This window comes from Scyliorhinus canicula, chromosome 5 (assembly GCF_902713615.1).
Source record: "Scyliorhinus canicula chromosome 5, sScyCan1.1, whole genome shotgun sequence".
NCBI lineage: Eukaryota > Metazoa > Chordata > Chondrichthyes > Carcharhiniformes > Scyliorhinidae > Scyliorhinus > Scyliorhinus canicula.
In genome coordinates, this window is record NC_052150.1 from 48,119,860 (window position 1) to 48,133,916 (window position 14,057).

Genomic DNA, 14,057 nt, shown 5'->3' on the forward strand with positions numbered 1-14,057 from the left:
CTCACCGTATAGGAACATCTTTGGGCTGAACACATACATGCACAAGCAATAATGTTTGCAATGCTAGCCAAAAACTGTTTTGAGATGTAACTGGTGATGTGGAGAATCCACCCTGCAATTTAATCTGGCAGATTCCACAATGCCACAACTCAATTTAGTCCTTAGGCTGATTCCTGAAAATTTTTTGGAACATTTTTGTAACTTGGAATCCTGAAGTTGTGCTTTCCACCGATGGGATCGGCAGACTGCAGAGAAGTGAACTGCAGAACACAACAATGCATTAAGTACTTTGCCACATTAGTATTTGGTGCTATTTTCCTTCTAATTACCAAATTTAATTTGGAAAGCAATGGAAAACATTTACAATATCATGCACGATATAGTGGTTTTCATGTAGAAGAACATCCTAAGACACTTGCAGAAGTGTTACCAAACGACATTTTACATGATGCCTTCTAATGAGATGCAAGGATAGTTGACCAAGAGCTTTGTAAAAAAAAACATAGAACATTGAAAAATTACAGGAAGAGGCCATTCAGCTCTTTGTCTGCACCGGCTGGAAAAAAGAAATCTAGCTGCCCATTCTAATCCCACCTTCCAGCATCCGTAGACTTTTTTTTTATAAATTTAGTGTACCCAATCATTTTTCCAATTAAGCGGCAATTTAGAGTTGCCAATCCACCTAGCTTGCACCTTTTTTTGGGTTGTGGGGGCGAAACCCACGCAAGCACGGGGAGAATGTGCAAACTCCACACGGACAGTGACCCAGAGCCGGGATCGAACCTGGGACCTCGGCGCCGTGAGGCAGCAGTGCTACTCACTGCGCCACCGTGCTGCCCTAGCATCCGTAGACTTGCAGGTTACCGCACTTCAGGTACAGATCCAGGTACCTTTGAAGTGAATTGAGGTAGGTTAAGAGATAGGTTAGAAAATGTATATTAATGAGAGATAAAGAGACAGAGCAGTTTAAGGAAGGAATTTCAGAAATTAGGGTCTAGACAGTTGAAGACATGACTGCCAGTGGTAGAGTGATTAAAATCGGGGACACACCAGGGGTGGTTCAGCACAGGGCTAAAGAGCTGACTTTTAAAGCACACCAAGGCAGGCCAGCAGCACGGTTCAATTCCTATACCAGCCTCCCTGAACAGGCGCCGGAATGTGGCGACTAGGGGCTTTTCACAGTAACTTCATTTGAAGCCTACATGTGACAATAAGCGATTTTCATTTCATAATCAAAAAAGCACAAATATCTGACGGCTGTAGGAGGTTATAGAGATAGGGAACAGTATAGCCATGGAAAGACTTGAAAACAAAGTTGAGAACATTAAAACTGAGAACTGAGGCATTATCAGACTAGGAGCCAATGACGAATAGAGGTAATAATAATATTTATTAGTGTCGCAGGTAGGCTTGCATCAACACTGCAATGAAGTTACTGTGAAAATTTCCTAGTTGCCACACTCCAGCACCTGTTCAGGATACCGAGGGAGAATGCCCAATTCACCTAACAAGCACGTCTTTCAGGACTTGTGGGAGGAAACTGGAGCACCTGGAGGAAACCACGCAGACACGGGGAGAACGTACAGACGCCACACAGTCACCCAAGCAGGAATTGAATCCAGGACCCTGCCGCTGTGAAGCAACAGTGCAAACCACTGCTGCCCACGATGGATGAATAGGATTTGGTATGAATGAGGATAGGAATAACAAATATTTTGATTAGCTCAAATTTGAGAGGGGACAAGGTTGGAGGCCAGACAAGACAGCATTACGAACATATGAATTGGGAGTGAGGCAGTGGGCCTCTCGAGCCTGCTCCATCATTCAATAAAATGTGGCCTGAACTCCACATTCTGCTTATCCCTGATAACCGTTGACTCCCTTGTTATATAAATCTTTGACTCCCTTGCTAAACAAGAATCTATCTACCTCTACCATATAAACATACCTGGGGACAAGGGTTCCAAAGATTCACGGCACTCAAGAGAAAATCTTCTTCTCATTTCCATGTCAAATGGGAGACCCCTTATTTTTAAACTGTGTCCCCTAGTCTCTCCTACATGGGAAACATCCTTTCAACATCCACCCTGCAAGTCCCATGATCTTATATGTTTCAATAAGATCACCTCTACAGCTTCTGAATACAAAGAGTGCAGGCCCAGCCTTACCTCATAAGCTAACCCTTCCATCCCAGAGTGAACCTTCTCTGAACTGCTTTTAAAACATTTATATTCTTACTTAAATAAGGAGACCAAAACTATACACCGTAGTCGACCATGTGGTCTCACCACGAATGTCTTTTACTTTTATATTCCACTCTGCTTGCAACAAATTACAACATTCCATTTGCCTTGATAATCACTTGCTGTGCCTGTATACTCATTTTCCGATTCATGTACCAAAATATCCAGGTCCTCTGGTACACCAATTTCTGCAATTGTTCTCTATTCTCCTTACCAAAGTGGTCAAGTTCACATTTTCCCACATTATACTCCATCTGCAAAATTTTTGCTCCTCAATTACCCAATGTTCCTTTTCAGTTTCCTGATATCCTCTTCACAACTTACCTTCCTATCTTTATGTCATCAGCAAATTTAGCACCCCAAGTCATTGACATAAATTGTAAATTGTTGAGGCTCCAGCACTAATCCACTCGTCATGTCTCCCAACCCGAAAAAGACACATTTATCCCTGCTTCCTGTTAACTAACCAATCCTCTAACCATGCTAGTATGTTACCCTCTACACCATGAGCTCTTATTTTGCACAATAACCTTTGATGTGGCACCTTGTAAAATGCCGTCTGGAAACCCATGAAGCGCACATCCACAGGTTCCCCTTTATCCACATTGCTCGTTACTTCCTTAAAAGTGATTTCCCTTCCACAAAGCCATGTTGACTCTGCTCAATTGCAATGAGATTTTCGAAGTGATCTGCTATAACCCTCTCAAGCTACTAGCAATTTCCCTATGACAAATGTAAAGCTAACTGTAAATTACTGTTCCCTATCTTCTTCCTTTCTTGAATAGAGGAGTCACATTCACTATTTTCCAATTGATGGGACCTTTTCAGAATCTAGGCAATTTTGGAAAAATAAAATCAATGCATCTACCATCTCAGCATCCATTACTATGAAGGCCCTAGAATGAAAACCATCAGAACCAAGGATTTGTCAGCTTTTTGTTCCAACACTTTTCTCAATACACTTTCCCTGGTGATTGTAATGGTAATTCCTCCTCCCTCTCGTTCACCTTTTCATTGCTAATTAATTTCTGGAATGTTATTTGTATCCTCACAGTGATGAAAGACAAAAATCTCTGTTCAATTAATTAACCATTTCCTTATTTTCCATTATTAATTCCCTATTCTTAATCTCTATAGAGGACCAACACTCACTTTATATTTTTCTTTTTTTAAACTAGAGAAAGTTTAACTATTTACTTTTATACTTCTAGCCAGCTTCCTCTCGTACACTAATTTCTCCCTCCTTATTAATCTTTCAGTCATTCTTTGCGGTTCTTTATATTCTGTTCAATCTTCTGGGCCAGCATTCATCTTGCAGAATTATATGTCTTTTCTTGCAATTTGATATGAGCTTTAACTTCTCCAGTTAATCACAGATAGTATGGGCAGCATGGTGGCGCAAGTGGTTAGCACTGCAGCCTCACGGCGCCGAGGTCCCAGGTTCAATCTCTGGGTCACTGTCCGAGTGGAGTTTGCACATTCTCCCCGTGTTTGCGTGGGTTTCACCCCCACAACCCAAAAATGTGCAGGCTAGGTGGATTGGCCAGGCTAAATTGGAAAAAATGAATTTGGGTACTCTAAAATTTTGTTTTTTAAATCACAGATTGTGTGCCTTTTCCTTGAGCGTCTTTCTTCTCACTGGAATGGTTAGCCACAGATAGTGTGTCTTTCCCTAACAGTCTTTCTTCTCACTGGAATGTACCTTTTCTGAGTAGTCTGAAATATTGCCTTAAATATCTGCCACCGCAACTCTACTGCTCTATCCCTTAAGCTAATTTCCCAATTCACTTTAGGCAGCTCGGTCTTTGTGCCCTCATGATAGTATTATTTATGTTGACCCACTCCTCTCTAAAACTGAAATTCAATCATATTATGATCACAGCCTCCTAGGGGTGCCTACATGATGAGGTCACTAATTAATCCTGTCACACTGCACAATGCCAGATCTAGTATAAACTGCTCTCTGGTTGGTGCTAAAACATGCTGCTCTAACAAAAAGTCCCAAAACACAATAAACTAATCATCCAACGTACTTTTGCAAATCTGATTTATTCAATCTAGATGCAGATTAAAATCACCCATGATGATCGCCGTACCGTTCCCACAAGCCTCTATTGTTCCTTCCTGTGTACCCTATCCTACCCCATTAGATAAGTAATGGGGACCAAAGACAATTAAACTGGTTTTCCAAATATCCAGTGCTGTATGTCAGACAAGCAGCATACGATAGTGGAAAGGTTGATGGTAGAGATGATAATGCGGAAGAGTTTGTGTCAACTGCGCTCATGCAAAATCTGAAGTTGTGTTTTTAGATTAGCATGTTAATGGGAAACAGGAGATGTTTGGAGGTGCCAACGGCAACAGTCTGAGAGCAAAAGGAGAAGTCACTTCAAAGGATTGTGTGACTAAATGTATGGATAGGAATGAAACCCAGCCAGGGTCCTAAACAACCCTCTTATGGACTGACCTCATTAACACTACACCGCTGTATGCTTCACCCGATGCCGGTGTTATGTAGTTACATTGTGTACCTTGTGCTGCCCTATTATGTATTTTCTTTTATTTCCTTTTCTTTGCATGTACTTAATGATCTGTTGAGCTGCTCGCAGAAAAATACTTTTCACTGAACCTTGGTACACGTGACAATAAACAAAATCCAAATCCAATCCGGGGAGTCCCACCCAGCTGGATTACTGAAGGATGATGTCAAAGAGTGCAAGCAGATCAAGAATGAGGGATAGTTTGTGATGGTCATAGTTATATGAATGTCATCTGCAACTTTGATACGGGCATTTTGTGCTGTGGCCTGTCGGAAAACGGATTAGATGGGTTCAAACAGAGTTAAGAGAAAGATGGGAGATGAGAACATGCTCAAGCATGTTTGAGAAAAGGTTGGAGATGCAATAGTATGCCAGCAGTTGCGATATTTAAAGGCCTCTGACAGCAAAACAGTAACTTCATTTTAAGTATGTCAAAATAATGTAACAAAGTTACAAAATAATACATCACCAAAAGCAAGGAAGGGAAAAAACATACTACTTGTACGCAAATGATCACAGCATGGAACAGGAGAACAACATCACAACTGGCTTAATACCATTATTAGACAGAACTAGATATCCATCCCACCAGAGATCGAGGGAAAAACAAGATAAGATCATGAAAACATGATAGCATGACAAATGGCACACACCCTCTCACACCACACAGCCCCACAATCATCACGGGAGATCAGGATAGATTTCCGGTGCCATGATCACACCCCCCTCAACTCCAGCAGCTCCAAAAGCACCAACGACCCAACGCCGCCTTCTCTTTCCAGATTCAAGACCACCTGCACCCATGTAGGAGCCAGGAATGAATTAGTCCAACCACCCTTAGAAAAACAAAAAGAAAATATATGGAAACCCCAGACGTATGGAGAGTTACATACATATTACATAAAGCAACTAAACCACAAACATAGGCCCTAGGTAGAACTAGAATTTTGAAGAAAGGAGAAGAGGAGGAATCATCAAGACACCCAATAATTAGGCACCGTGGGGTGGGGATGGGATTCTCTCTTCCCCAGCACAAACACAGAACCCCCTCCCCAATTTACCAGGCTAGATTAGGATAAGAATCAACATGATGCTCACCTGGATGAAGAGAAGGAGAAGAGAACCCCCAGAGGAGACACCCAGGCTAGCTCAAAGCAGCCACCCTCACAGAATGGATATCCAGAACAACCTTCCTCCTCAACAACCACAATAGACCAGGGGATGATCATGAACAGAGACCCAAACAGAGAGAAGGAAAAACTCCAACCTCAATCATGGGCAGCAGGGTAGCATGGTGGTTAGCATAAATGCTTCACAGCTCCAGAGTCCCAGGTTCGATTCCCGGCTGGGTCACTGTCTGTGTGGAGTCTGCACGTCCTCCCCCTGTGTGCGTGGGTTTCCTCCGGGTGCTCCGGTTTCCTCCCACAGTCCAAAGATGTGCAGGTTAGGTGGATTGGCCATGCTAAATTGCCCGTAGTGTCCTAATAAAAGTAAGGTTAAGGGGGGGGGGGTTGTTGGTGGTATAGGGTGGATACGTGGGTTTGAGTAGGGTGATCATGGCTCGGCACAACATTGAGGGCCGAAGGGCCTGTTCTGTGCTGTACTGTTCTATGTTCTATGTTCTATGATGAGACACAAGGAATCCAAGCCCTCCCCAGGATACAAACTATGCCCAGGCCAAAGAAGGTCAAAGACATGGATTCTTAATTCAAAGTATAGTCAAATTCAAAAGAAAAATCTGAAATGGATTAAATCTAATTGGGGGAGCAATCCTCAAAGCCATCAAACTGAGGACTGAAATGTGGCAACACGGTGGCGCCGTGGGTTAGCCCTGATGCCTCACGGCGCCGAGGTCCCAGGTTCGATACCGGCTCTGGGTCACTGTCCGTGTGGAGTTTGCACATTCTCTGCGTGTTTGCGTGGGTTTCGCCCCCACAACCCAAAGATGTGTAGGTTAGGTGGATTGGCCACACTAAATTGCCACTTAATTGGAAAAAATGAACTGGGTACTCTAAATTTACAAAAAAAAACTGAGGGCTGAAATAACACCTCATACCCACCCACCCTTCACCTCGCCCCAGCTCCACTTTGTTTTCTTCATAAACGAGACAAGGGGTGTCAAAAAGCATTCCCTTCCCCCAACAACAGGGATTACAACACAATAACCAAAAGGAATGAAAATGTGCACAAATCACACTTCCGATAATTGACTCAAAATTATCTTGCTATTACAGTATAGGATAATCAACGGCACAGGCCATCATGCTCACATTTCACACACCCCTACAGGAAAAAGGACAGCAATTAAAAAGCCAACATGATCAACAGGGAGTAACAATTAGGATTATCGAAGAACCGCAGGATAAAGGTATCTTCCATGTCGCACGAAAAGGCAAAGGATAAGGCAAGATCAATGAGCATACGCGAGCATCTCTTGAGGATTCCATCAATCGAAGGACGAGACAACATCACTTCCATCATGCCGTCTCTCCAGCACCCAGGGGGTCCACAATCTAAGCCCCAGCCGGACCTCCAACCCCTCATGACGACAATAGAGAACAGGATGAAATAGGATCAGGGGTCAGTAGGCCTGACCACTGGCCTCACAGACAAGATACGCTGTGCTCCATTGAATCTGATGCACCCAGCCTCCAAATCAAAATTACCAAAGCATGGCACTCAATTCTCAAACTCAATTGGTAATTCCTCAATCGGGAATTCATCTCCCACCTCTCGCCAAGGACTAGATTCATGGGGAATCATGCCCGGTCTTCAGCTTCCAAATCTATCAGGATAAACAACACAGCTCAGTTAGTTGGACAGCTGGTTTGTGATGCAGAGCTGGGCCAAAAGCATGGGTTCAATTCCCATACCAGCAGAAGTTATTCATGAAGGCCCCACCTTTGGTGTGGTGATCTGTAAGTTAAATCACCACCAGTCAGCTTTCCCCATGAAAAGGGGAAAGCAGCCTATAGGACTACTTTTTAAAAAATCTAAATTTAGAATACCCAATTCATTTTTTCCAATTAAGGGGCAACTTAGCATGGCCAATCCAACTACGCTGCAAATCTTTTTTGGGTTGTGGGGCGAAACCCACGTAAACACGGGAGAATGTGCAAACTCCACACGGACAGTGATCCAGAGCCGGGATCGAACCTGGGACCTCGGCGCCGTGAGGCTGCAGTGCTAACCCACTGCGCCACCGTGCAGCCCAGCCTATGGGACTATGGCGACTTTCAGGGGCGGATCTATTATGAAACTTATGAAGCTTAAGCTTCAGAGCCTCTAATCCCGGAGGGGCCCCAGAAACGACTTTAGTCCACATTGCTTAAAAATTTTGAGTCTACTGTATGAGATGGGGTTTTTTAAAAATAATAATAATAATATAGTGTAATTCAATACAAAATAATAGTTAAAATAAAAATGAAACTGTTATTAAAGTATCATGTAGGCTAGCCGTAAACGAAAAAACGTTCAAATTAAGGATGTTTCATTCTAAATATATTTAATATAAAATAATTATAAATAATTGAAAACACTTTTATGACAGAAATACAAACAGTAGATGACGTGTCGTAACAAAAAAGGGAGCCGTTGAAAAGGCAATCACAATGCTAACGTGAATTTTCAACATGATAGCACTCGTGATAGCGATCGCGACAATAATATTTTTCAATAAAGTATTCATAAGGATACAATATTTTAATTACTCCTACTCAAAAATAAATGTTATATTTAAAAAAGTAAGGCAAGGTGAAAAAGGGCTGCAAGCACTCTTTAAAAACATTAACAGGTACGCAGACTATGTACCATGTGCAGACCATTCACTTAACCTTGTTGGAGAAATGATGTGGAGATGCCGGCGTTGGACTGGGGTGAGCACAATAAGAAGTCTTACAACACCAGGTTAAAGTCCAACAGGTTCGATTCAAACACGAGCTTTCGGAGCGCAGCTCCTTCCTCAGGTGAGGAAGGAGCTGTGCTCCGAAAGCTCGTGTTTGAATCGAACCTGTTGGACTTTAACCTGGTGTTGTAAGACTTCTTATTGTTGGAGAAAAGCAGTGTCTACTGTACCTGAAGTTGTTGACTATTTTGGCAGTTTGCAGGAGCTGTATGTTTTCTTTTCTGGATCTCCACGAAGATAGGGGATTTTAAACACACAGGGCAATCTCTAAATTTTTCTCTAAAGAGTTTAAGTTTAACTAGATGGTCTGCACACTATGAAGCAGTCCGGGCAATTAAAAATGGATACAGTATATGGGTATTTTACAAACTCTCAAACATATTTTTGAAGACTCAGAAGAGAAGCCTGAATGTAAACGAGATGCAAAGAATTTATACCACAAGTTGGTAAAGCTGGATATGCTATTTTAACAGTCGTTTGGGAAGAAGTGCTGGAGCGTTTCAACAAAACAAGAAAGAAACTCCAAACCCCTGGTTTTGATGTATTTGAAGGTTATCTTCTGCTATCATCTTTACTTTTGTTTGTTAAAGAACTCAGAGAAAATTCAGCCGATAGGATTGCACACTATGAATCAGAAGCAAAAGGTTTGTGTGAAGATATCACCTCAAGTTATTCTGATGCTTCAAAACGCATTGTTACAAGGTAATTTTCAGATGGAACAAGTGGTATTGTTTCTTAGAGAGGAGCTGACAAATTTAGGATAGAAGTTCTATATCAACTCTATGACTGCTTGATAATCCAGTTACGCAAGAGGATTGACCCATATGAGCAGATTGCGAAAAGGTTCAAGTTCCTCTCAGAATTGGTGAACAATTCTGAAATTGATGAGGCCAGTATTAAACTTATAATATCGTATTACAAAGATGATATTGACCACAAATTAGTAAACGAGTGTTGCCGGTTCAAAGAATATTTGCACCGTAGGAAATCCCAGAACACAGAAGAAAACACGCCATCTAAAATGCAATGCGCAGAAGTTCTTCAGCTTATTTGTGAGCAACACCTAATTGAATTGTTCCCCAATATTACTACTGCGCTTGAGCTGTACTTGACAATGCCTATCACGAGCTGTGAAGCAGAAAAGAATTTTTCAAAGCTATCCTTTATAAAGAACAAATTTCGGTCTACCATGACTGAAGAGTGCTTAAATTCTTTATGCATATTGTCTCTAGAAAATGCCATTGCAAGGAAGCTCTCATGTGACAAAACTGTCCGTGAATATGTTGCTAGAAAAAACAGGAAAAAAAGAGTATTTTGTAAAATGTGCTTCATGTAGTATGTATTCTCATAGGTGTCTAAAATAAAAGATTATATTGACTGTGGTCTTTTCTATGTTTTATTTCATCATTCTATGATGCATCATGCATGTATATAACATTTCCCTAATTTTCATCCCCCCATAACTCGAAAACTAGAAGGCATAGGAAATTTTTATTCACACCAGTGACTTTGACATGCGAGATATCCTATACAGCAATTTTAATCAAAATCTGAGATAGAACATAGAACATAAAACAGTACAGCACAGAACAGGCCCTTCGGCCCTCGATGTTGTGCCGAGCAATGATCACCCTACTCAGACCCACGTATCCACCCTTTACCCGTAACCCAACAACTCCCCCCTTAACCTTACTATTAGGACACTACGGGCAATTTAGCATGGCCAATCCACCTAACCCGCACATCTTTGGACTGTGGGAGGAAACCGGAGCACCCGGAGGAAACCTACGCACACACGGGGAGGACGTGCAGACTCCGCACAGTGACCCAGCCGGGAATCAAACCTGGGACCCTGGAGCTGTGAAGCATTTATGCTAATCACCATGCTACTGTGCTGCCCTAATTGAATTGATGTAGTGGTTACATTTTTTTTTAATTGTGGTGATCTGTCGTGGAACAATCCCATTGAAGAAGATAACAGACAGTGGTTACCCAGACCTCGTTCCTGGTTGTGAAGGGGCCCCCATAACAGTTCAAGCTTCAGGGCCCCAAAAATGTAGGTTCGCCACTGGCGACTTTACTTACTTAAATGAGAAATGAAACATGCGCACATTCTAACAAGGTGGAAGTCGATGCACTAGACAAGTTGAACTGATGGATTACTGGTGGCACTTTTGCTCTGATTTGGAAAGCAACCACTAAAAAAGATGTGGAGATGCCGGTGTTGGACTGGGATGAACACAGTAAGAAGTCTTACAACAACAGGTTAAAGTCCAACAGATTTGTTTCGAATCACTAGCTTTCAGAGCACTGCTCCTTCCTTAATAAAAAAGATGGCCAAGAGCTCAGGGAACAGGCACAGCATGCAAAGCTGATTAATTCCACACAGATATGAAGATACCTTGGACGAAATTATAACTTCAATACCAGAGTACAGGTTAATTAATTAAATTAATTTAAAGTCTGAGTAGGTTACATTAAATCACACGGCTAAAATTATCCCCACAATAATTTACTCCTTCAATTATCAGCAATGGTCAGAATTGTACTAAAGGTCTGAAATGGTTAGAGTAGTGCCACATCAAGAAAACAAACTGCAACTCAGAGCAACCATCAGATTTTTTAAAGTCAACAAAAGTACACAACGTTAGTAGAAATAATGCACGAGGGGGACATCGATCAGGCATAAAAAATGGTCTGGGAATTGGAGCGACTCGTACTGCTCTGGCATGAAATGAACAACCACACACAAACACAGAAAAACCTCCTGCAGATAATTCCTCGCTCCCTGGACAAAGTCATTCCCCTACCCCATAAAAGTCATAACGACGATCTTCCTCGTGGTTGAGGAGAGGAAGGCAGCAGCTCCATTAGAAGTTGGGTTAAGCATTTTTATCTCAGTGGGCTCGTCTGGGCTCCACCAACACTTCTCTCCCAAGTGCAAGGCTGCTTTCGATTTGGGGAGAGGGGCAATTGAGCGAGGGAGAGGCATCAGGAGGAACGCAACCATGTCTTAGATGTTGGCCTTGAACCTTCTCTGCTCTAAAACGACAGAGGGAACAAAAACACCGATTCAAATCGAAGTTTGTTGGAAGATTTAATCCGTCGATATAAACAAAGAAATAAAAAGGAAAAAAAAAAAGTTTTCAAAATCTTCTCTGTGGAACAAACCTTTGCTCTCTACGTTTTGCGTTCCAAGTTTAAACAGACCCGGGAGGGCGGCGGGTAAGTCAGGCAGCACCGCGGCCGTGCCATGAACCTGGAAACGAGCCTATTTAAAGCCCAGTCAGTGCAGCTGGCGGCCTGGAGACAGTGCCGCCGGGAGACTGCAACTGGCCGCCCGGAGTCAATACCGCCGGCCGCCCGGAGACTGTGCCGCCGGCAACCCCCGCTACCTGCTTTCTGATCAACTATTTCGCACTCGCTCACCTTACTCTTCACTTCCACGGCCACCCTCTCCAAACACCTCAGCGTGCTGGACTTGCTGTAACTTCTGTTCATTTTCTCCGCTTGCGTTTTTATCCTTTCTCTCCTTGTTTCCCTCCACCCTCTCCCAAAATAAAACACAAGGTGCCCGCTGCAGGGGAGGGGGCCTCGAGCTGCCCGATCCCCCGGCACAGGCTTTCCTTTCTCTTCGGGTGGGTGGCTCGCTCTCCCCCCCCCCCCCCCCGTTGTCGTTCCAATCGAAATTCGAACGCGTTCTGAGAAGGTCGGACCGTTAACGTGATCCTCCTCCGATTGTTGTCGAGCGAGCGCACTCAGCCCCGCGAGCCTGCACCTTCCTGCGTGCGCATGCGCTCCAACGGCCTCATACCCAGAGCATCACGTCGAGCGTTCAGCTCCTCCCCTCTCCCCGACTGTAAAGTCGTTCCTCCGAGACTCTAGGTGGCGCTGTATCACAGAGGACCACCGTTGTGGAGAGGGTGAAGGGCCGGCTGGGTGGTCGTGGGGGGGGGCGGTCTTTTGTTTTCACGTATTTTCGTATGTGATTGTCAGGCATCCAAGCTGCCAAAGTGACTCAGGTGTAGGGAATGTACTGCCTGGAAATGTGTTGGAGGCAGGTTCAATCGAGGTATTCAGGGGGGCATTAGATGATTACTTGGGCAGAAACAACATGCAGGGGACGGGGGGGGGGGGGGGAGAACAGGCAAGGGGAGTGGCACTAAGTCTTGATGCTCGTTTGGAGAGCTGGTGCATACACAATGGGCCAAATGGCCTCTCTTTGCCCCGTAACAATTCTACTGCTGCGCTGCAGTCAGATGTGGAGCAATAATATATCAGTCCACCAGACACACGTAGAACTGTGCAAGAAACACACTGGACAAAGTCCCAGCAGTTTGAGAATAGAATTGTGATTATTTTACATTCTTGAGAACCAGAACACATAAGGTGTGTCATGTGGGAGTACCTTTAAGAAATGGGTGTTTATCAATGGGTTTGTACATAAATATCTGTAGTGAGAGTACCTTTAAGAAATGGGTGTTTACTACTGCAGTGATGTCAGAGAGTGGGTGGAGCTGGGCTGTCTGTCAGCTTTTTACTTTGGTTTTTGAGCAGGCTGCAGGGTGTGTTTTAGTTCTGTTTTCAGTGTTGGAGCTGAAGCCAGACCAAGCAGGTGTACTGCTGTTCTCTCTGCCATTAAAAGACTATCTCTTGATCATTTGTTAAATTCAGAATTATAAATGTTTTCAGTAATGACCTTAACCTGATGTGCTTCTGATAAAGGTTTTGTTTTTAAGTCGTGTGGATGTTAAAAAGGAAAGCTTAAAGGTTTACTTAGTGTTGTAGTCTTTGGGGCTTGTATTTGAATTAATGGTTGCTAAGATGTTCACTGTATGTTTTAAAAAGGTTAACTTGAGTTCATTGAATAAACATTGTTTTGCTTTAAAAAATGCTTTTCCATTTCTGCTCTACCGCACCTGTAGAGTGGGCCATGTGCTCCCCATCCCACAATCTATTAAAAGTTGTGGGTCAGGTGAACTCCATGATACAATTTGGGGTTCTCTAATCCCTGGCCTATTACAGGTGGCAGCAGGTAACTGCAGGGTGATGAACCATCTCACATTTTATGGGAGTATCCTATATATGAGGAGGTTGCCTGGGTGATCTGCTGCCAGGACAGCCTTATTCTAGGTTCTTCGAGTGCACACCCGCGCATGCGAACTGTGCATTTCTCCCAATCCCACAGGCTTCCACTCCCTGATTCCCTCAGCAACATTACCCCATCCTGTACCCACAGTCTAGAAATCCCATCTCCTCTGCTCTCACAGTCTGTACAGCACCCCCTGCTCTTTTTTAATGTATTTCATTGCAACCATGTATCAAAACAGGAAACATACTTCCCAACAATCAACTATGCAGTCTGTACAG

The 14,057-nt window shown here is 43.3% G+C and overlaps 1 protein-coding gene across 2 annotated transcripts in view; it reads right to left on the reverse strand.

The window, feature by feature from the left end:
* Window positions 1-12,485, reverse strand: part of pard6ga (par-6 family cell polarity regulator gamma a) — a 71,227-nt gene extending 58,742 nt beyond the window's left edge. For both annotated transcript variants that reach the window (XM_038797013.1, XM_038797012.1), the window contains exon 1: window positions 12,117-12,485. In XM_038797013.1, coding sequence (XP_038652941.1) covers window positions 12,117-12,188 — 72 coding nt within the window. In that variant the 5' untranslated portion in view covers window positions 12,189-12,485. The remainder of the gene's footprint in view (window positions 1-12,116) is intronic.
* Between the last annotated feature and the right edge of the window lie 1,572 nt (window positions 12,486-14,057).